The sequence below is a fragment of the Sparus aurata genome, chromosome 14 (assembly GCF_900880675.1).
Source record: "Sparus aurata chromosome 14, fSpaAur1.1, whole genome shotgun sequence".
Taxonomy (NCBI): Eukaryota; Metazoa; Chordata; class Actinopteri; order Spariformes; family Sparidae; genus Sparus; species Sparus aurata.
The window spans coordinates 1,146,085-1,170,479 of record NC_044200.1 but is presented as its reverse complement, the minus strand read 5'-3'; the positions used below and the strand labels follow the sequence as shown (position 1 = coordinate 1,170,479).

The 24,395-nt window shown below is 41.9% G+C and overlaps 1 protein-coding gene across 8 annotated transcripts in view; it reads left to right on the top strand.

Moving 5' to 3' along the window:
- The window catches only part of msrb3 (methionine sulfoxide reductase B3), a 116,580-nt gene that overhangs the window by 34,433 nt on the left and 57,752 nt on the right, over positions 1-24,395 (top strand). For 6 of the 8 annotated variants that reach the window (XR_003986758.1, XM_030440488.1, XM_030440491.1 and 3 more), the window contains exons 2-3: positions 6,221-6,370; positions 8,594-8,702. Coding sequence is in view for 7 of the 8 variants with exons in the window: in XM_030440488.1 (XP_030296348.1) it covers positions 6,221-6,370; positions 8,594-8,702 (259 nt within the window). In the remaining variant the exon portion in view is untranslated. The remainder of the gene's footprint in view (positions 1-6,220; positions 6,371-8,593; positions 8,703-24,395) is intronic. The other 2 variants (XM_030440492.1, XM_030440489.1) reach the window with 2 other exon arrangements.

Sequence of the window (24,395 nt, the reverse complement as noted above, 5' to 3'; positions counted from 1 at the left end):
TTTCACCCTGCTCCAGGTGGCTGGATTCAGTACCTTTCCCTTTAAATGCTAATGAGCTACTGCGTGCGCCGCCCACCTCTTCCTGCCTGCGGAAAACGTGAGGGCGGTGTCATGTGACCATGGCAACGGAGGAGTTTCTGGGAGTAATGGCTGCCGGACAACAGATTGCGGTCCGACCCAGACCAACAAGAGGCTCCAGAAGAAAGTAAGCTGCCAAGAATGAACATTGATGTTTCTCAGTGGTTAGTAGTTAAGTTTGTTGCCTCGACATTACTTTTATGCTACTGCAGACTAACAAAAGTTTTATGGGCTTACTGGCCGTCTGCCCCGCGTTGTTACAGATAACAGCCGCCTTCTCCTTCCTCGAGTGTTTACATCATAAAGCTTAGCCAAGCCTCGGCTGGTGTTTACTGCTGTTCAGTTGCAGTAACGTGGATGCAATTTTAGCAATAGCCGCTACAAGAGAAAAGCGTAACCCCATATTATTATTTACCTTCATGTAGCCAGGTAAGTTGATTGAGAACATGTTCTCATTTGCAGTGACGACCTGTAATTGGTGACTGCCAGCAATTTTCAACAACCAGTTACAACAGTTTATAAACTTTAAATATATTATATAAAGAAACAAGGCGACGTGATTGGTGATTATAGTTTCCAATGACGAATAAAAATTCTGCATAAAAGCAGGTGTTCCCTTGGCAATTGTGAACAAATGCCTAAAGAACCCGAGAATATCTGCTGTATGGGAATACAACAATTAAGTGCAGTCTCTCTTTTCTCTAATCTATTGTCACTCACTTACCTTTCTTTATTTCTAGGTCACACGAAGACTACAGCAGCTTCCTGAGCCACCATCATGCATGGTGGACCGTCCTGGCCTGTAACCTCTCTGCCTGAATATATCTGCATTGCAGAATGCACTGAACATTTATTGGGCAGACTATGGACCTTTACGTCTGAGGGGAATAGTGCAGTAAGCTTTTAGTCACATAAATACTATTCATTTACCGCGAAAGTGTTATGATTAAAAGCACATAACTGCTTCCTCTATCTTACATTGCTTGAAGCGTATATGGCGAAGTTTCAGGAGCAGGACCACACCTTAACAGCGCCAACTTCCGATATTCCTATAAATAACCACCTGACCCTCTCCTCGTCTTCGCTCTCATATTCTGCGCCCCTCCCCCCCACCAAATTTCTCTCTCCCTGTTTCTTCTTTTCTTTCCTCTCCTTCGTAGGACCATGAGGGGGTCCGTCGCTGCCCGAGTGCGGCGGCGGATTCTCTACAGAGCTTCCCCAAAACGCACTCGAAGAGCTTGAAGAACCAAGATCAACTTTTTGTTTTCCTTTCTTTCATAATAAATCGTTTAAACGTATCTTGTTGAAGGTGTGGTCCTTCCCAGTGAATTATAGTTTATTATCTTTTACTTATTACCATGAAAATTACATATCAAACAATGAAAACACAGAACAGTTCGGAAAGATGTTTCACTGTAAGAATCATTTGTAAACATGTGTTGACATGAATGAAATAATAATAACAAGAAGAAGAAAATATCTGAAATGTAACAGTTTGACTTTATATATTAACTTCAATATCAATTTGAAAATACTAATAAAGAAATCTAGTATCTAGTTGCCATGGGTGTAATCATTCAGTGCTGACGTTATATTGAATTGTGTTCAGCCAATTTAGCCTACAGAAGCTTTGTTAGCTGGTGCTGGGGCTCTCTGGGGTGGAGAGCGAGAGTTGTGCTGCCTGTCTGTGTGGTCCGTGAGGTCTTCAGGAATTATTAGTTTCAGCACCTCGTTCAAATATAGGGCAGGGTCCTGGAAAACCTTCTCGAAGATCAGGTCCAACAGTGCATCACCTCAGTCTGCAGTGCAATAAACAAAAATGTATGTTTACAGGAAAATTGCAGTAGAACCAAAAAGCCTTGTGCTGCAGTGTTGTGAAGTTTCTCTTATTTCTCCGAATTACTTCTTATTTATACATTCTTCTTATTATTTATTTTGAAAACCATCTTAAAAGAATTCAGATTTTAAGTGTTTGTGTTTGTTTTCAACCTTTTGTGTGATGCCTGTGTGTCCATGTTTATTTTAATTTGTTCGTTCGTTCGTTCGTTCGTTCGTTTTCTTCCGCTTTATCCATGCGGGTCGCGGGTGATGTTACCGCTTTTATACCACCCTTTTCAAGGTGGAGCGGGAATACTGGGGCCAAATCCAGTGGCTCTATGGGCGAAGGCCAGGGTACTCCCTGGATGAGACGCCAGCTCATCGCAGGGCCCTTACTGATGGCAGTGGCTGCCACGAAGGTGCCAACTGCACATCAGGAGCAGTGTTGGGGTTCAGCATCTTGCTCAAGGATGCTTCGGCTTGTAGCTCAGTCCCGCCCAGGGGAGCCAGGGATTTGAACCAGTGACCTTCCGGTCACTAGTCCTCAGCTCTACCCACTACCCACTGAGCCACTAATTTGAGAGGTTCAAATAAAAGATTGTAAAACTTATGGAATGTCGTGTCTGTCTTCACTAGTTTGGCTCTGCACTCTCCCTTCCTGGACTTTGGAAAGCTCAGTTTGAAAAGAGGATCTCCTGCTGATGTTGTGGCTTGTCCTCTATCAGCATTCTCATTGTAATGCAGTGCAGCCAGGTAGAGTCTTGAACAGTAAAAAGACAATAAAACATGAAAACAATTGCAAGAAATGGGTAAATGTTCTCAACAAGTACTCACAGTTTAATTTACCTGCTCAGAATTTCCAGATATGGATAGGAGTAACACATGACAGCGCTGTTACAGTATTATTCAAGCACTAACAGCTGCAATGCTACAATACTCTAATCTCACCACTTTTTTTCAACAGTACACTCGTTTTGTCCTGGCTTATGCCAACATATTTCAGTTTAGAAAACATTTTCAAATGCATTATTTCACAAAATCATGAAAAGTTAGACCCGGCGGAGGGTGTGTGTTTGTGTGTATGTACTGCTTGACTGACCGCGTCTCTGGGTTTGCATGTGAAGTCCGTGTTGATTGCGAACTAGAGGCTCGCGGTTAGCATTAGCTTGGAAGTTCGCGATGAGCGTTAGCTTGTACTATCTGACAATGCTTGGTTAGTTCTTGTAAAACTGCTAAATAAACACAGGTAATATTTGCACATTCAGACATTTCCTTAGGACACGTATTACATAATGTGCAAGATCAAAAACGTAATAAAACAAAGATTCTGCTGTAGCACTAACTTGTGTGGTCAGAGAAGCTAACATAAGTGGTTAGCTGATAACATTACCCTGTTCTCAATGGCATAACTCAAGAATCTACCCTTATCTACAGACACACAGCTAATCATTTCTATACTTACATGTCCCTCATCTACATGTATTCCACGCAAAGTTGGAAGTTCCCCACCGTTTAGAAAAAGTCTCTGGACTACTCCTGCCTTGGAAATACAAATGCAGACCATTTGTACTGAACGAGGTTGGAGAAACAGTCAGTTTGGACACACAAACAGTTTTTGCTAACTGTAGCTGGGAGTTGCCTTCAAAAATAAATAAATCCATGCCGCTCTTCTGTCCTCTGTGGCTGGGACACGATGGAGTGTTGTGTGCTCCTCTTTACAGCCAACAACAGAGCACTTCGAGTTGGCTCCCACATGGTGCTTTCATAACATAATGGCGAATCTCTGAGAAGGTAATGCTGTAGCTGGTGGGTGGAGCCATCTGAGGTATGCGGTGAAGGGAGGTGATAGTGTGTGGTAATATGCAAATGATCGGTCGACGACGTAGGAACCGAAGCCAAATATGACAAGCTCATCTGGAAACTGCAGGAGGACACTGTCAGAAACCTGTATCTCAAGCACGGATGGTCTTTTTTCAAAGTTTCTAGGCGTGTGGCAGCACCGTAGACCCAAAATAACAAATAGCCCAAATACCAGAAAAAGTCAGTTTTTCATAATATGCATATATATATGCAGGTCATTGACACCTCCGCCCACCTCAAGCAGAGGCCAGCACATTGCCACCTCGTTTTTAGATAGCAGGCAAGGCGGAAATAAGTGTACCCTTCGAGGTGGCAAAATCGGCAGACCAAAACAGACCCCAAATTTGCCGGCCTCTGTCTAAAACCGCGGATCTAGCCACCAAAAGGACGGGCAAATTGGCGGCTTGGTGCCCTGTCTAAAAATGGCTACTGGTTCGGTTCTCCAATAATACAGCCCTGATACTACCTCCAGAGGCGTATCAGGGCCGGAGTGAAATTTCAGCCGTATTATTGGTATGAACGGAGAAGCCGGCTTTGCTTATCGGGGGTGTGTTGATCAGACCGTTGTTAACTACACGGGTCTTTTATACAGAGAAATGTCCCACAAAGCAACGTTACATGAGCAAACAAAAGTAACGTAGAAACTGTAACTGTCTTTGGAAACTTATATGAGGAAATAAATACCACAGATATACGTGAAGAAGCTTCTGTCCTCCAGTCGTCCTACCGACTCTTCATCACATTTCTGCCCGCAAAACAGCGCCTGTCACCGACAAAAAACTTTAACTCAGTGTTTGTGATGAAAATAAATCACGGTCAGCCCTCCAGACCGAGACTTCAGTGAACTTCCCCCCATAAAACAGTCTCTGCCCCGCGAGTGTGGGAGTCAGATTGACAGAGGGACACGGGGAAACACTTTGAATGTCATCACCATGACGTGTAACGCCACACCTCCTTAGGAGCTGCAGCGCTGGCTTCCTGTGTGAATTCACGGCTGTTTGTCTATAAGGCGGAGATGCTTCGCTCTGTGTGAATCACCATAGGCGGAGATTGGTAAACCACGGCTGCGGCTTTTATGCGTCTTCTCCTGTGTGAATGGGGCTACTGGTTCAAATAAGGAGTGTATGGTCCTTATGGGCTGAAGGATGTAAAAAGGCATTAAACCGGTACTGAGGATTGGCTAAACTGAATGTCTCTGATTGGGCCTTGGAGTGTCCAGGCATGGCAAATTTTGATAGCAGTAGGTGACCCAGAAGTACACAGTCTGACTGGCACTATAGTAATGATAAGGTGGATGTGATATGAGTCTCTTAGCAGCAATGGTTGATGGAGGGCAGAGGCATGACTTGTAGTTTCTTGTACTTTCTTTGAAGGATAAGTATGACCTGACAGTGCTAGTTGGCTTGCAGTAAATGCATGATTGAGGGTGAAAGTTCTCAGAATTTGCAGCTGGGTAGATCTAGAAACTGACAGATGAGCCATAAAGAGTTGCAATATTTTGGCAGACAGTTCTGAGTGATATTTTCTTAACCTGGCCACTAAGGTTGAGTTGCTAAGCACCAAGCCACAGGAGATTTGTACATTGAGAACCATCAAAAAGAACAGCCTAAGTCTTCATAGTTCTCTTTTATGGAGAACCAATTTCAATACTTTCAGAAGCACACCATTGATTTACTGGGTTGGTCAAGAATTGTTATCACAACAGGATTAGCATCATTGTTGGATCTTTGATTTACATCACACAACACAACCAATAAGTAATGCGAAAAGGAAAGGAAAGGAATGGAAAGGAAAGGAAGTTAGGTAAAAGGATGTGAGGTAGGTAAGCAGGCCGTGTGACAACAAGAAAATAAGAGTCTTTACTACAGTCTCCTTGCCTTGCCCTTTGCCCCTGTTCAGACACAGGAGTTCAGATCTTATTATTTCCCTTAAGTTGTTCCACAATACAAGGTCGCCCTCTTTCCCCTCTATTTTTTGTACTTATCGAGACAATTGTGATCTCTTTGGGTGCGGCAGAATCTATAATTTGCGGTTGTATTTTCAAGTTAACTAATTAAAAATAAAGTTAAAGTTGTTTTCAGCATTCAAAAATATGTGCTGGTATTTTTGGTTGCTTAGCCTTTTTCAGATAGGTTGGATTTTACTATGAGTACATGATTTCTTTAATTAAAATGTTTGTTTTTTTAATTTCATGAGCTGAAAGTAATAAACTTCATAGGATATGTATATTGTAATAAGGGGAATTAGTAGGACATGCAGGATTCAGTGTTGATTTTTTTGTTTTGTTTTTTTGTGTCCATGATTCACATGCCTGTTATAAATGAAAACTTGTCATGAACAGTAGGATATCCAAATGATCGTGATGACTAGCAATTTCTCATACATTGCCTCTATTGCTGCTCTTAAGCCTCTTGACTTTTATTGTCTTGTTTTGTTTCTCCATCTGTCCCTTACCTTCATCTAGCCCAGCCCTTGGCAATAGCCCTACTGAGGGGTGTTTGGTTCTTGTGGTGGGTGGAGTGCCTCTCTCCAGCAATCATGTCAGGCTTCAATCTGCTACACCTAATAACCAAGAGCCAGCCTAGAGCTCTGAGGTCCTGCAGTCTTCCATCAGGTCCACTGACAGGGTGCCATGTGTCTGCTGTGCTCTGCCTTTCTATAAGACTAACACTTGGCTGGTGTGTCAGCATGTCTTTACTGTCTGATTTTTTTGTGTGTTCAGAATGATGTGATTGATCCTCTCAGGGAGGAGTGAACAATGCTCGAGAGCTTAAAATTTGGAACAATTCAAAACAGAGCTGGCTATTAGTAACAAGTGATTTGCAATGAATATCAAAACTTCTAGGTATTGTAATTATACATCTGAATGCTAAAAAACAAACAAACTATGATCTGACCTCTTGTCTTTCAAAACTGAATAATTGATTGGATTATGCTGCAGGAGAATGTCCATACAGGTGCTGAATTCTTGATTAGCGTACCTAACTGTATTTCCATATACCTCTTCCCTTTTCTTTCAATATTTTGATTTTATTTTAATGTGGCATGGAACATTTATGTCATCATGAAAAACTATATATTCAGCTACTAATGACAAGGAGCTTTATAATAGTGCTATTATCACTTTTTTCATTATTAAAATACATTTAAAAAATACACAATTTGTGCCATTTGTGGTCAAAGATACACAAGGTAACTTTAAAAATGGTTCACTTCTCCTTTGAGTTTAGCTTTAGTTGAGTTTGTAGCTTAACTTGCATGTAGCTGAAATTTCAAGTGTTTACAGAAGAATCAAGTAATTCACTGCTTGGCTTTCATGCAAACACTGAGTGGTTTTGTCTGTTCTCAATGTTTAAGTTTTTCATTGATCATGGGGTTTTATCATCAAGGTGTTAACACCTTTAGAAGTTACTGGCGTTACTTAAGGGCTTATTGGTGGAGATGATACAGTACTGAATTTATATCTTTGTTCCAAGACCATTTTTAGAGTTAGTGTGTAAACATTGCTGTCAAACATGCGATCACGTAAGTAAGTTATTTTAGAATTTTTTTTTGTTATATTTGTAGAAGATCCCTTAACATACTTATAGACCTGTGTGGGCATCCCATGTGCTGAGGCTCTGCAGCGGACCTGGGTTCGACTCCCAGCCTCGGTCCCTTTGATGCATTTTTTGAAGGGGTAAAAGAATGACAGGAAACATTTCCTATCATCCTCTTCAGTTGTACTATCAATAAAGACATAAAAAGGCCAAAAAAATACTTCAAAAAATAATAATAATAAAACATTTGATTAAATATTCCAAAGTTTCTTTTCAAATTCTCCAGTTGGTATTTTTAGAATTTGCATTCCTTATGTTCAAGTTTCATTCCCTTTTTTCAAGTTGCCAAGAGTTTATCTTTGAAAACGATCAATAAATATGATGCAATATTCTTTTACCCCCTTTGAAAGAGCGAGAAAGCAGGAGACAGAAAGGGAGGGAGGGAGAGAAAGAAAGAAAAAAAGTGCATAGGGAAAGAACTGCCCTTTATCTGTGGTGTGTATTGTCTTCATGTCTGTGACATACAGTATTCTACAGATACAGACATCAAAACTGCTGTGAAACACTGGTATGATGACAATATGACTATGGACAAGTCATTTTCAGGTCTATTTTTGCTTATTACTCTGCGTGTATTGTGGTAAAAATAAGCGAGACTCCTACGTGGTAAAGCTAATAAAGCATCTTGGCTTTGTATGGAGTTTATAATTATAGTGCTTCAATCAGCAAAGTTACAGCCACAACAAATGGGAAGAGGTGTGTGTGTGTGTGTGTGTGGTTTAGCCCTTAAGATGGACTACAAACCAGCAAACTGAGGTAATACAGCATAAAGTGAATATTGTACAGTTGGTAAAGCTAAAGTAACAGTTGGTCCAGCTGGCTTTTTGGACTGAGGTATGTTCATGACAGCTATTTTGCTTGTGTAGATATGATTATTGCATTTGACAGTTTATAGATATATGTGTATTAACAAAGCTATGAGAGATTAAACTTAGCAAACTAGTCACTTTAAGGTTCAGTATCATCAGTCCAAACATATTTACAGCTTCCTAATTCAGTGAACACGCTATTTAATTTTCATTCTCATTACTATACTTTAAGGTATTCTTTTTTGTCCCACCCCTGCTTTTAAGTATTGTTTGCATGCTGTTGACATCAAGGAAGATTAAACATTGTTAATTGAAGGTTTAAGGGATAGTGTAATGGTTACCAGCAGCTCTTTTTTCTTCTCTGTGCCAAAAGAAGATACTTAGCACTGCATAGCTAATATTTTTTGTCCTCCCTTCCTCAACCGCCAGGAGCACACAGGACTAAGAACACATGGCCACTGAGCTTTTCTCAGGAGGAGCTGAGGAAACGGCTCACACCAATGCAATACCATGTTACCCAGGAAAGAGGAACTGAGAGGTAGGACAAATTGCTCTTGTACCATGCGATACAAAACTTCTGACGGTGTTAAGTCTATAACATGGCAATTCACAAAACAAGATTAAAGTTGTGTTGTTTGTGTCTTCAAGGATGAGACATGGTTTAATCCGCAGTGAGCTTATGCTCAAACTTTAATGGAGGACCGAACATCATACATGTCATGCAGCCTGTTGCTTCCCTTGTTCATCTGCTCCAACTACTAACATCCTCAATAGATTTGAAACCCGATGATTCCCTCTGTTGGTCACATTGGGTATTGCATTACAAAACATGCTTTTGGAGAGGGGGAGGCCTCTTTGCATCTGCCATGTCTTTGGCTTGCAAATGATATTTGAGACTCAACGTACTACTATGGTAACTCATTTCATATCGACAGTACGTGCAGATAACTTTTGTCCCATTGACCGAACCATCTGTCAGTGATTTGAAAGTGAATTTGCCGTTCATAAGTCCTTTCTCCATTTCCTTTTGCTTCGCTTTTCAGTCAACCGTGTTTTTCCCGAACCGCTAACCCTGCTTCTTCTTCTTCTTCTTCTGATTCCCCTTCTTATTCTTCTGCCCCTCTCTGGATCAAGACTACAGGTGCCACCGACGACCGTTAATTCATACAATGCGCGTTTAAAACCGAGCATTGATCGCGCGTTAAAAAATTTAACGCCATTAAGAGGATGTTGCGTTAACGAGTTATTAACACGTTAACTTTGACAGCCTTAATATCAACACATCCCCCTGTCTGTGAAGCTGTAAATAAAACATGTCCTAACATACATAAATGATACTGGCATCGTGAACACCAAAATTCACATCTTTTTCCGTTTCTCAATACAACATATGTACATATTTTTTTCTTTGCCTTGTTAGACAATGCTTTCAAAATACCATAAGCTCTTTTAAAACAAATGAACTTCAATACAGAAAATCACCAATCACACAACATGAAAACAGTGATTCATCTTCGCATTGTGTTTCTGTGAAAGCCTCTTTGGTTTTGAGAAGGTTGCGACGGTTCCTTCTGAGCACGTGGCCTTCTTTAGTCCTTACTTCATATGATGTCGGTCCGACCTCCTCGAGAACAGTAGCTTTTCGGTTCCATGCATCCTGGTCTTGGATGCACACCACATCATCTTTGGCAAGTGGTCTGAGGGTATTAGTTGACTTGTCATATCGCTGTTTTTGTTTCCATTTCATAATCTCCAGTTTTGTCTGTATATCTGCATTCTCCTTGATGTCTGAGTAGCAAGATAGGGTTGTGCGTAACTTGCGATTCATCAACAGTTCTGCTGGTGATAAATCACATTCAAGCGGGGCAGTTCTGTAGCTTAGCAGAGCTTAATAAGGATCTTACTTGCTTTCTGTGTCCTTTTTGAGAAGCTGTTTGATGTTATGCACTCACTTTTTAGCTTTGCCATTCGCCTGTGAATGCTGGACTAGAAGTGACATGCCGAAAACCATATTGTTTTGCAAACTGCTGCCATTCCTTGCTGTTATAGCAGGGACCTTTGTCACTCACTACAGTCTTTGGTATACCATGCTGGGCAAAGATGGACTTGACATGAGTAATGACACTGTTGGAAGTTACACTTGTAAGCAGAGCAATTCAATTTCAGGATGGTTTGAGAGATAGTCTATCACTAGCAGATAGTCTTTGCCATTGCAGTGAAACAAATCTGTTCTAAATTTCTCCCATGGCACAGTGGGAAGATCTTGGACCATCATAGGCTCCCTTGCCAGTTTGCTCTGGTGCTTGCTATCATGTTTTCAATGTCCTTGTTGATTCCGGGCCAATACATGGCGTTCTTGGCTCTCCTCTTACATTTCTCTATGCCAAGGTGTCCCTCGAGTAGCCTATGAAGTATCTCAGGCATGACAATTCTATGGATTGAATTGGAATGACAATTCTACAGTCTCTCAATAACAGTCCATTTGCCAGCTCTGATCTGATGTGATAGTATTTCAGACAGGACCCCTTGGGCCAGCCACTGTGAATGTTTTCCATCACTGTTTGTAGCTCCTTATCTTTGACTGATTCTTTTTTTTTTAGATTTATTATTTATTTTATTTTTATTTTTTTTCCAGCATAGACACCTTTATTAAGCAGTAGACAGATAGGAAATATGGGAGAGAGAGAGGGGGATGTGACATGCAGCAAAGGACCTCTGGCCGGAATCAAACCGGGGTCAGCTGCGTATGTGGCATGCGCTCTAACCACTCGACCACCTGTGCACCCATCTTTGTCTGATTTTTGACTAATTTCTTTTGCTTTACTGTCAGACACAAGTAAGGACTCGACTATCATGTTGACATGATTTTCAATTTCTTTTTCAGTGCAGCTAACAGTACTCATCTCTGGCGCTTGTGATAGCGCATCCACCAACACTGCGGAGTGCTTGCCTAGACAAGACATTCCTTCTCTATTTAAGCGTATCTTTGTTCAGTCTTGGTCATGGACCTAGAAGTGTAAGCAACTGGCTTCCAGCTATCTCCTTCTGCCTGTAACAAGACAGCTCTAAGTCCGTCCTTCGATGCATCCGTTGAAATCTTCTTTCTCTTGTTGGGATCATAATACGCAAGCATGGGTGCATTTGTCAGTGCGGTCTTCAGAGCATTCCATTCTCGCTCATTTCTCGATGTCCACTTGAACTCATTGGAGTCATGGAGAAGTTCTCTCAGTGCTGATGTTTTCACTAATAGGTTGGGTATAGTGTTGCACGGTAAACCGATACTAGAAAGGTACCGCAGTACCCAGCCGTTAGAAAAAATACTTTGTCACGTTTTAATAGTATTGGTATTTATGAACTTTGTGCGACAGCGGGGCAGCCTGTCTGTGTGCAGCTTATCTCTGCTTCCTCACTGCCTGCAGTCAGAGTGGGAGTGGTTACACAGTGACAGACAGTCACAGAGCAGAGCGAGACAGACATGGCTGAAAGTGGCATGAGTGCTCTTGCCGACCGTCCTAGGCTTGTTGAAGAAACAGACGCACAGAGTGAAATATGGAAATATGGAAATATTTCGCTAATGTTGCCGACAGTAAGGGCAAGCCCATGGACACCACAAAGCCTGTCTGTAAACGATGCTTTAAATCCGTAATGACCAAGGGAGCCAACATGTCTAACTCGGCGAAACATCTAGTGACAGACATGCGGACTTGTTCAAAGAGTTCAAAGAGCTGCAGGTTAGTGAAAGATAACATAAATATCCCTCAGATGTAAGTCAAGCAACTGTTTTTTTTTTTGTGACAAGCAAACTTTTTTCACCATCAGAGCTGCACGAGCCAGTACGGAGCCCTGGAGGTGACATGGATAGTTTTTTTTTAATCTCGCGAGTGCGACTTACTATCTCGCACGTGCCTGTTACTATCTCGCGAGCGCGACTTACTATCACGCACGTGCGACTTGCTGTCTCTCGTGCGCGCGAGATAGTAAGTCGCGCGTGCGAGATAATAACTCACACTTGTGAGATAGTAAGTAAGATGCAGTGGCACTCTGGCTCAAATAATTGAATGAAGTGAACGTTGTGGTGTTAACTCAACAATGACGGGTCGCTGGAATCATGAACAAGTGCCGTTTACTTCAACAACTTATACTGTAACATTGCTCTCAGTAGCAGCGTCGTATCGTACATAGTCAGCATGTTGTTGCACTCTGACCTCTCTACGTGCAGCGTGTTAACTATGACCTGTCTTATACAACAGCGCCCCCTTGTGGTATAAAGAGCAATAGTATATCTGTTTTATATAATAACAGAAGACAACAAACGTGTTTAGTGTCGCTGTGAAAGCCGAGAGAATGTGGTCTGTGTGAGAATGTCGTGGAAAATTGAAGGTATTTTAGTAAATGTAGGTTTTCTGTCACAACTTTCACATGAATATGATACTATATGCACCTGCATCCATTGTTAATCGTTTGTCCTGATTGCCAGTTGTGACTGCTGCAACGTTATTTCATGAATTAATTATAACCAAACTACTATTACCTTGACAACTCCTCCATCATGGCTAGCATAATAGCCATTAAAACAGCTATTAAAATGGCTATTAAAACACCTGGACACTCATCGTGGATCATCAAAATACCTGTTACATGTACCTCTTACCATTACACAATAACAATAAGACACTTTATTAACTTTAATTAATTAATTAATCAATTACAATTCGTTCACACTGGTAACATGAACTTTACTATAACATACACTGGTGTTCACAAGTATGCTGATCAACAACACCACTACTAAATTTAATTAGTATTTGTAATATAATCATAGCATGTACATTTTTGTCAATAATTTATAATAATATATGTTGTAATTTATATTATTAGAAAATGGTCTGATTAGCACAGACCTCCATCAGGTCTGGGTCACTTGTGTTGTACTTTAGTGCACTGATGTAAATTGCAGGCAAATTTGAACTTTAGCAACATGAAATGCAAATTGAAAATTTTCCCTTTGTGGGACAAATAAAGTGTTATCTTATTTTATGAATTGCCAGAGTTAATGTCATTTATGTTAATTTGTTATGCTGAATAAAATTGTAGTTAATGTGCTGTTAATTTTTTTCACTACAAGCACTGAGCTTTTAATGGAAAATCAGGTTATTTAATAATCTCTGACAGTAAACAAGACAAATGAACAAAACAAGAAGACACTTCTTGGATACAGAGATGCTTGTAACCACATTGGCAGCTCAGTTACCTATATAACTGAAATAATGATAATAACAATAATAATAATATTAATAACAACAACAAAAATAATAAAATAATAATAACAATAATAATAATAACAATATAGTATTGAAACATATTTTACAAAATATATTTTTTTATTTTTATTTTTTAAGTTAAGTGTTTTAATTAATAAAAAGAAATAAATCATGTTAAGTTCCACATTCTGTCATCTAATATTTTATTCCATTACTTTTGATGATGATTTAGTTTTCCACCATGGTGTTGTTTCAGTCTCGGTATCGAGATATTTTAGGCAGGTATCGTACCAAAGTCATAATTTTGGTATCGTGACAACACTAGTTGGGTATGAACTTTCCAATAAAGTTGATCATTCCCATTATTCTAAGCACACCTTTCTTTTCTTTGGGGCGGGTATGCTTAAGATGGCTTTTATTTTCCTTTCACCAGGCTCTATCCCTTGAGAAGAAAACTTCTTGCACACCGAACTGGCATTTGGCACGGCTTAACTTTAGTCCATTTTCACGCACCCTTTGGAGCACTTAAGTCAGTCTTTCAATGTGCTCTTGTAGTGTGGAGCCCCAGACTATCACATCATCCACATAGCAACGGTCTCCTTCTAGGCCCTCTAGCATATTGTCCATAGCACGATGATATATTTCAGAAGCTGAAATTATGCCAAATGGCATTCTCAGGAATCTGTACCCTCAAAAGGCATGCTGAATGTGCAGTATCTTGAGATCTCATCATCCAACTTGATTTGCCAGAACCCCTGTGCCGCATCTAGCTTTGAGAAGTAGTTGGTGCCAGCCATCTCACTTGCAATTTCCTCCCATTTCGGTATCTGGTAGTGCTCACGTTTTATGTTTTGATTTAAATCTCCTGGGTCCATGCATATTCTCAGTTCTTTGTTTTTGTTCTTTTTGTCCATGCACACCATTGAGTGTACCCACTCGTGATGACTTCTAACTGGCACATCCTTTCAAGTTCCTTTTTAAGGCGACCCGAAGTGGAGCTGGAACTCTCCTTCGTACATGGATCACTGGTGTGGCATCCTCTTTGAGTTTGATTTTATATGCGTATGGAAGGCATCCTAGTCCTTTGAAAAAGTCTTGAAAACGATGCATAATTGACTCAACTGTTCCTGTGTGGACACTTACTGCTTCTGAGCAGTTGATGCGGTAGACTTTCCTCACCAGGTTCAATTTCTTTGAGGCGAGACCACCAAGCAGTGACTCCCGGCTCTCAGGTATGACAGAGAACAGTACTTTGAAGCTTTTGTTCTTTACTGTCACTTTTAGTCTGCACTGACCTTTGCTTTCTATATCTTTTCCATTGTAATCTTTCAGTTGCACTGTTTTCTTGAATATTTTAGGCTTTTCTTTCATGGCCTTAATTTCTATCATGCTGATCAAGTTTGCATGTGCACCTGTGTCAATCCTTTGTGCTACTAAAGCTCCATCAATCGGCAATTACACAATACATGTATCTTCATTTTCTGAGTGCCTTTGACTTTACTCCATGATATAATTTCTCTTATTTTCACATGACACCATGCTGACAAAGAAAGTCTCACTTAGGTCAGTATCTTTAACTAGCCTCACTAATTTGGGTTTGTCCTTTGATAAACACTGTTTTGCAAAAGGATTTTTTCCATTGCAGTTCAAACATCTTTTGCCATAGGCAGGGCACTGCCGGGGCTCATGTCTGCTACCATAACGTTTGCAGGAGAATGCTGCATCATCTTTTCTTTCTTTTGTGGAGTATTCTTTTTCATCGTCTTATTCTTGACTACAGCTACCTTGGCACTATCATGTATGGCCATGGCACTTGCTTCATTAAATGTCTTTGCATGCTGTTGGGCTAATTCATTTGCACGACACAGTCTCTCTGTTTCTTCCAGAGTCAGCTTAGCATCTCTTAACTGCCTCTCTCTTATCATGGATTTCATAAACTATTTGATCGCGGATCATAGAGTCTTTCAGATCTCCAAAATCACATGGCTGTGCTTTAAGCTTCAAATCAGTCACAAAGCAATCAAAAGTCTTGTTGTGCTGTTGCATCCTTAACTGGAACATGTACCTTACATATACAATGTTTTTCTGTGGCGAGCAATATGCACTGAATTTTTTCAGTATGGTGTCGCACTTATCTTTGTCCTCATCTTTGCCGAACTCAAACATATTGAAGACTTCAATGGCTTGGGGACCCGCTACTGTAAGTAGCAACGCAATCTTCCTGGCATCAGGTTTAGTGTCCAGTGGTATGGCAGCCTTATACAACTCAAACCTTTGCTTAAAAGACTGCCAGTTGCTGTCGACATTACCCACCTGTTTCAGTCCCTCCAGTGGCTTCACAGTATCCATTTCGATTTAATCTGAAGATTGACATAAAACGGTTTAGTCCTGGTACCATGTGTTGTTTCTGTCTTCAAGGATGAGACATGGTTTAATCCGCAGTAAGCTTATGCTCAAACTTAAATATAAGAACGAACATCATACATGTACATGTTCATCTGCTCCAACTACTACCATCCTCGATATATATGAAACCCGATGGTTCCCTCCGTTGGTCACATTGGGTATTGCATTACTTATCAACACAACAGTAATGGGCAAAAGTTAACATAGACTTGTCACTGTTCCCAAAGGATTTTATGATAATATGGTATGTGGACCTTGGATCCTCTAGGTTGCCCAGTGGCATGTGCCCCCAGAAGAAAATTTTGCACATTTTAGAGTTAAATATGTCAATCTGGGGCACTTGATGGAAAAATTGGGGAAAATGTCAAATTTAGAAGATATCAAAATATAACACTATGCTTTGGCCCTGCTGCCAGGATACTAGTCCAGTCCTCACAATTTTCATTTTGTGCATGAGCTTGTGATCAAGTGAATACGCGCAATGCGATTGTCTTTTCAAGCCACGGTTAATTAACACTGGCATTAATCACATTTTATCAATAACAAGTAATATTGAGTATTATTTCAATCTCATATTTTTCTAAGCACAGGGTAACAGAAAAGTGCTGGAAGTGGCTCGTAAATAAAATCCAGACGGAGAGACCGAAGCTATGTGCTGCTTAGCTAGGTTATCAAGACTATTATGGTGAGGTTATACTTTAGGACCCAAATGCATGCAGGCAGGCAGGCAGGCAGGCAGGCAGGCAGGAAGGGGAAACAAAAAGCGAGCTTTATTAAGAAAAGCCGAATATGTACAAAAACAGAGGGATCCTAGACACATAGACAAAATACAAAGAAGCAACTAAAAGGCTCAAAAAACAAAGTGCAAAGAAAAAGCAATGTTCAAATGAAAATGAGAAGTTAGAAACCAAAAACATACCAAATGGGAGACATGAGGAATGACATACCAAGACGGGATAACCAGGTATCTTGTAGACATGGATAGTGGAATTTGTACCAACAACTGTATACATTCCATCCCCCTATTTGTCGGCCAACTTCCTCTTCCCTCGTTCTCCCTTATTTGCTACCAAAACACGATCTCCCACAGACAGGTAGGTACCCTTGACCCGTCTGTTATATTGCCAGGCCTGGTGCTGCTGCTTAGTGGAAGAATGTTTCGTGCGATTTCCATACCGCTTTTGAGTCAGGAAAGCAGGGACTTGGCATATGAGTCATAGTTAACAACTCTTGAGTCGTTCAAAACCTGCTGAAACATAATATCTACAGGCAATACAGGTACATGCCCAAACATCAAGAAGAAGGGCGCATAACCCGTAGTCTCATGAACGGTAGCGTTATAACCAAACGTGAGGGTCTGGATTTGTTGCGGCCACTGGTGTTTTTTCTTTAGGGGAAGGGTACGGAGCATGCTGCCCAAAGTGCAATTGAATTGCTCTGTTCCCCCATTGCCCATGGTGTGGTAGGCTGTTGTGTGGGGTTTTGCAACACTGGCCAGACGAAGGAGCTCTGCAATCAGGTTGCTCTCGAAATTGGTGCCCTGATTTAATGTATCCTCTCAGGGAAATCATAAACACAGAACACATTGTCCCAGAGCTTTTTGGTGACTTGCTTTGCCATCTGATTGGCACAAGGGAACGCATGGGCAAGTTTGGTGCAATGGTCGGTGACCACTAGGACATCCACAGACCGCTGCTTGCTATCCTCCGCCAACCAAAAATCAATGCACACTAACTCCATCGGGGCAGAGCTCTTGATGCTTTCTAGGAGCGCACCAGCAGCAGGTTCCGGCGATTTCCCACACACACATCTCTGACAGCATCTGACATGTGCCCTCACATCCCTCTGCATATCACGCCAGTAAAATCGCTGCTTTGCAAGTGAGAGAGTACGGTCCTGACCCTGATGACCCGCCCGATCGTGGATGCCCAACAATACCTTTTTCTTCAGACTCAGAGGCAACACATATTGAGATCTTCTATGCTTGGACACAGGATCTCTCGTCACATGATATAACACCCCATTATGGACTTCCAATTTGTCCCATTGCTTGAACAACCTGAGGACCTTCGATTCAGCGCCATGCCTTTCACGCCTAGATGGTTGCTTCCTGGCTGCAACGAAGGGCAACACCTTAGAGATGCTTGGGTCTTGCTCTTGACTCGGCTGCAGCTCCTGGATGGAGAACATGGGCGAAACATCCTGACCACTCAACAGCTGTTGGACATGTTCGTCCAAACAGAGTGCTCTGGAGTCTGCTGCATCAATCCAGTCACAGTGTGCCTGACAAAGAGCTCTGGATGGTTCCTCAATCTGTAGCTTTGAGTCTGGCAGGTGACCCTAAAAACATCCTGCACAGAATCATCTTCTATCCCATCAGCTTCCTGAATCAGGATGGGATATGGTTCCCTCAGCAACCTCTGACAAATGAGTTTTGCGAAGAGGTCGCGACTCAAGACATCAGCCACCACATTTCTTTTCCCGGGCAGGTGTTTGAGATCAAAGGAGTAAGATGCAAGCTTAGACACCCAGCGGATCTCACATCAAATTTCGGCTTTGTTAGAAGGTAAGTAAGTGGATTATTATCCGTCCAGACGGTGAAGCTACGGCCTCTCAGCCAGTGGCTGAGCTTTTCACATACACTCCACTTCGAAGCCATGAACTCCAGTCTGTGAGCTGGATATTTCTGTTGCGACACAATGAGGGTCTTGCTCGCGAAAGCAACAGGTCTGGCCTTGGACTCTCCTCGGGGCACTTGAGAGAGCACAGCTCCAATTCTGTCCAACGACGCATCAGCTGACAAAATAAATGGCTCCTCAAAATTCGGATGGGCCAGCACAACACATTCCCACAGCATGGTCTTCAACTGGTCAAAAGCGTTTCCACATTCCGCTGACGGGTCCGCAGGGGTAAGCTAACAATAAGCACCTAGAGGCTTTCCATCCTTAGCTGACTGTTCCCGTCTCTTATGACCAGCCGTAAGAGCGAACAAGGGCTTCGCAATGAACAGTTTTGGATGAAATACTGGTAAGAAAATACCATGCCAAGGAATGATTTGATTCTCCAGACGGAAGGAGTGCACTCATCGTCCTCCATGAGGTCTGTACTGTCATATTGGTGATTATTGAAGCAGATGCACTTCTTAGGGGCCAGTTTCAAATTATTCTTTCGTAACATCTGAAACACTGTGTGGAGTCTGGACAAGGACTCATCTACTGACGGTGCAAAGACAAGAAGATCGTCAAGATAACACAGGATTTTTATGAAGTTCATTTCCCCAAAGATCCCAATCATCATCCTCATGAAGGACGCTGGACTGTTACACAGTATCTGTGGCATGCGATTATATTCATGCAGTCCAAGGGGGGTTGTGAAAGCTGTGTACTTCTTGTTGTCTTCATGCATTGGGATGTTGAAGAAGCCAGAAGTGAGATCCATTGTGCTAAAGAGGCAATTGCCACCAAGAGCAGCCAGACAGTCAGACTGGTGTGGCAAGGGATGGGCGTCCTTTAAGGTTCGGGCATTCAGCCACCTGAAATCAGTGCAGATCCATAACCCACCGTCTTTCTTCCACACCATCACCAGAGGCGAAGCATACTCACTTGAGGACTTCCTGATAATCCCTTTTTCCTCCATATCAGTGAGAACCTGCCTCAACTTCTGATAGCGGGAGGGACTCTCCTGTACAGCAAGCGAAAAGGCCGATCACCGTGAGATGAATGTGGTGTCTGTATCCCTCAACCTTAACACAGTCCAAAGGGTGCTTGGAGAAGATGTCTTGATATTCAGTTAGTAGCTGTATGAGCCGAAACTTACAGTCTTCACTGACCTGACATGAGTCTATGTCAATGTCACTTAGACCCAACTCCGACAGACTCTTAGGTGACTGATCAGCAAGATAGGCACTGGCCGTGGTGTCGGGTTGCTGTTTCGGTGTGTCAGGTACTTGTTTCTCTGTATGAGATTGCTGTATCTTAATGTCAGGTTGTTAGTTGTCTGCGTCTGGTTGTTCCTCTGAGGCCACATGTAGACCCTGAAAAGAATCTAGATCCTCAATTGCCAAGCATGGAAACACATCAGCCAATTTGCAATTACTCTTTAGTGTGACAGCTTTGTCAGATGGGTTCACAACTGTCATCGGCACCATCTATCACCCCAGAGAGGTATGACAAGACGACCCACTAGAACACCTTGTGGCATGGCTTTGGAGTTGGTTGGCTCTATGACAACGGTGCTTCCAGGTGACATTGGCACATTAGCAGGGAGTCTGCCCCAAACTAAATGTTTATGCCTGGGTATGAGTGTCACTGCTTGGGTGAGCTTGACAGTGCCTATTTTGTCAGGAGCCTCACTCCCTCTCCGGCGCTCAACATTGGTGAACATCGACAAGAAATGCTCAACTTCTGGGTCAGACCGATGCTCAGGTCTGTATGCCATGTTCCAATAGTCATTATCACCCTTCAGGACACAAATCACTTGTTTGATGATATTTGAGTCCAAGACGAGATCGTCACGCTGACCAGGCACAACTAAGGTTGGTATGACACAGCAAACACTGTAAAGCTGCATCTCCAAGTCATAAAAACCCTCAGGTTGAGTCTGCAGACCACCTCAGCCAATCAAAACAATCTTTTCTTCAGGATGCTCAGGCAAAACACCAGAAGATTTGAGTTTCTCTACTGCATGTTCACTGATGCTACAAGCCATAGAGCCAGAGTCCAACATGCCTTTAAGCTGAACAGTGTGATATACAAGGACAGGGGCAAAAAACAACCCACTGAAAGCTTCGATTTTCTGCATGGCTTGAATGACTATTCGGGCCCCCTTAGGTGCTTTGGCACAGCAGTCATATAAACGAGCTGGGTCTAAGTATCAGAGAGGGATTCATCAACAATACCCACACTGACCCTCCTCAGGTGTGGGTTTTCTAGTTTAACTGTTGGTTCTGTCTACCAGCGCTGTTGGCAGGCTGAGTGCGGCGCTGGTTGGTTCGATCAGGGCAGTCCTTCTTCCAGTGACCAGGCGATAAGAACTTTAAACACCTGTTCTCTCGCTGGCATTGAGACAATGTAGAATGATCAGAAGCCCCATAAACCCTGCAAACCTTTTGAGAAGAGCGAGGCACTGTAGCTTGAGCCCTGAGGTTAGCTGACACTTGTGTATGCTGTTTAACCAGTCGATCTAACAAGTTCACCAAACTCCTCATGCAGTCATTGTCATCATTCGCAGTAGTCATGGGTACCGGAGATGGCATCGACGGCACAGTGGTATTCGGGACTGGTGCATTATCAGCCATAGACACATGACACTGGGAATAGACTTTGCGCTCTGCTGTACTCAGCTTAAGTGGCCTAACAGCTGAAGCTCGAATTTTCTTTCCCTGCATGTGCTCATCAAGCCTCTCTTGGATCTCACATGCTGACCATTTCCCAGCAGACTTGAACTTGAAAACACTTGCAAGAGACTGGTCTGGGCAGTGTTTGATAAACATCATACTGACCTCATGACCTGGATCATCAATGCTTCAGCCGTGCCTTTTCAGACATTCATCTGGTACATCAACTGTTTTGTTCAGCCTTATCCAGCATTCCATAGCATCTTCACCTGGCAGTGGCAGTGTATTGTAAAAATCTGCCAAAGGCATGCTTGAGTATGTCAGTGCGCTAAAGTGTTGTTTCAGAATATCAAAAATCACATGGGGATTTGCAGTGTGGTTCACAGATGTGTTGTTAGGCAGCGTTATCCTCACCACATCCCCTGCTTTGCCCATAAGCCCTGCCAGGACTTCTTGTGAATGCTCATGAACTGGAATAGCTAGTTTCTTTAAGTACAGAGTCATAAGATGACAGTTTTATAGCTAAGTTAGATGCACATCCCTTAACCCTTGTACATTCTCTGTTGTGTTCTATGTTGTGCTGAATGAAGGAAGGACCCGGACCACGACCAGCTGCTGATTGCTCTTTTAATGAAGGCAGGGCGGTGGATTTGTCTGTACAAATAAACAGAAAAAAACGTAAGGCTCTGTGACATGCAGTCTCCTCCACACAGCACACAGGTCTCAAGCTCCTCCTCTCAGCTAGCTTGGCGCGGACTGAGAGAAGCACCAGAACAACGTCACAAGGCCTGTGACCTCTTAAAGTGACAGTACAGGTATTAACACTTTGGTCTGAATACAACATTCAGACATAAATATAGGCAATAAAACACATCTTAAACATATAGAAAACAATATTCATCGGGATTTGGTGACATTTCAAATTTGAAAATAAAGTTATCATTTCAACCCGGTTACACTTCTGTTGCTGACAGTAAGGGCATGCCCACGGACACCACAAAGCCCATCTGTAAACAATGCTTTAAATGTGTAATGACCAAGGTAACGTCCAACTTGGTGAAACATCTAGCTGACAGACATGCAGACTTTTTCAAAGGGTTCAAAAAGCTGCAGGTTAGCGATAGATAGCATTAATATCCCCCGGATGTAAGTCAAGCAAGTTTTTTTGACAAGCGAACTTTTTTCACCATCAGAGTTGCACAAGGCAGTCAGGGGTAAAGCTAACTGTTTAACAGTCTGATGTGGTTCCACACATCTCTCAGTGTTCACACTAGTAACATAAACCTTACCATAACATGTGCTGTTGTTCACAAGTATGCTGATCAACAACACCTCTTATAAATTATCTATTTTAAGTCAGTCAGTACTAGTAATATAATTGTAGCATGTACATTTCTGTCAATTATTTATAATATATATTGTAATTTATGTAATCAGAAAATGGTCTGATTAGAGCGTAGACCTCCACCAGGTCTGGGTCATTTGTTTTGTTCTTTAGTTTGCAGGCTAATAATCCAGGGTTTGAACTTTATCAATATGAAATGCAAATTGCAGGATAATAGTATTGAAAAAATGAAAAAATATTTTACAAAATATATATTTTCATTTTGACTTTTTAAGTCTAAGTGTTTTAATTAATAAAAAGAAATAAATCATTTTAAGTTCCACATTCTGTAATCTAATATTTCATTCCATTACCTTTGTTGATGTTTTAGTTTTCTGCCGTGGTATCATTTCAGTATTGGTATAGAGATATTTTAGGCAGGTATCCTACCGAAGTCATAATTTTGGTATCGTGACAACACAAGACAACAGTAAAAAAAAAACAACAAAAGGGAAATCTGCGACAAATTAAAAGCTGCTGGAAGACAGGTGTCAGTGTCCACAGTCATGTGTTTTCTGCTTTGCCATGGGCTGCCAAGCTACCCTGTTAGTAAGAAGCCCTTTGACTCAGACGCAACAGCTTAAAGCTCGACTGAAGTTTACTGCTGATCATATGGACAAAGAAAAAAAATCAGGAGGAAAACTCTATGGTCAGATGAATCAGAAATTGTTTGGCCACAAAGACAAGCTAGGTATAGTTTTCTCAGGGTTAAAGGCCTCACCTTCGCACCTTCCAACAATATGGAGGTTAGAAGGTGAGGCCTTTAACCCCAAGAACACCATACCTACTATCAAGCATGGCGGTGGTCATATTATGCTACAGGGCTGTCCAACTGCCAGTGGTTCTGCTACTCTGAATAAATGAAATTGAATAATAAAGAAGGAGGATTATCTGCAAAGTCTTTAGGAAGACCCACAATCGTAAGCCAGAAGATTGGGTCTTAGGTGCAGTTGGTCTTCCACTAGGACAATGATCCCAAACAAACATCAAATGTGGTAAAGGAGTGGCTAAATCACGCTCAAATTTAGGTTTTAGAATGGCCTTCCCAAAGTCCTGACTTGAACCCCATCAAGAACATGTGGACTATGATAAAGAAAAAAGTCCATGTGAGGAAGCTAACAAATAGTTGAAATTCACATATTCTGTCTAGAGGAGTGGTTACAATTTCAGCCAGAGAACTAACAGAAGCTTGTGGATGACTTTCAAAACCTAATTGAGGTTGAAATGGCCAAGGGACATTTAACCAAATATTACAATTAATGTATGATTATTTTTGAACCAGTAGATTTGGTCACATTCTCAGAATACCTATAATAAATCTCTCTATAAAAGCGAGAAATCTCTGTCTGTCTGTCTGTGTGTGTGTGTGTGTGTGTGTGTGTGTGTGTGTGTTCCTCAAATATCTCTGTGGATCAGGATCAGACTGACCTGAGACTTTCAACATGGCTGCTGCGTGGTTCAGTGGTGTGCAACTAAGCATTTGCTTGGACTGCAATGATAATGTGAATAAATTATTTCATAAATGCTTTACAAATTCTGCAAGCATTGTCCACTGGAGCCACCACAGTCACATGCGCACCAGAGCCAACCACTGCACACCGTGGCCACGTGCGCACCAGAGCCAAACACTGCAGAGCTCAAGCCCACGACATACCTTAAAAAACAAGCAGATTTATACCTGCAGCTGCGCGAGCTGGACCGGGATTTTGCCGGTGGTGCGGTCCCGTTCTGTGCATCTAAACTGACTGTTGTGGATTAATGAGATTAAACAAGTCCAAGTCTGTTCGGGTCTGAGGAGATCCGGAGACGCGCGGACAACAAAGTGGGATCGGCATCTGTGGATGT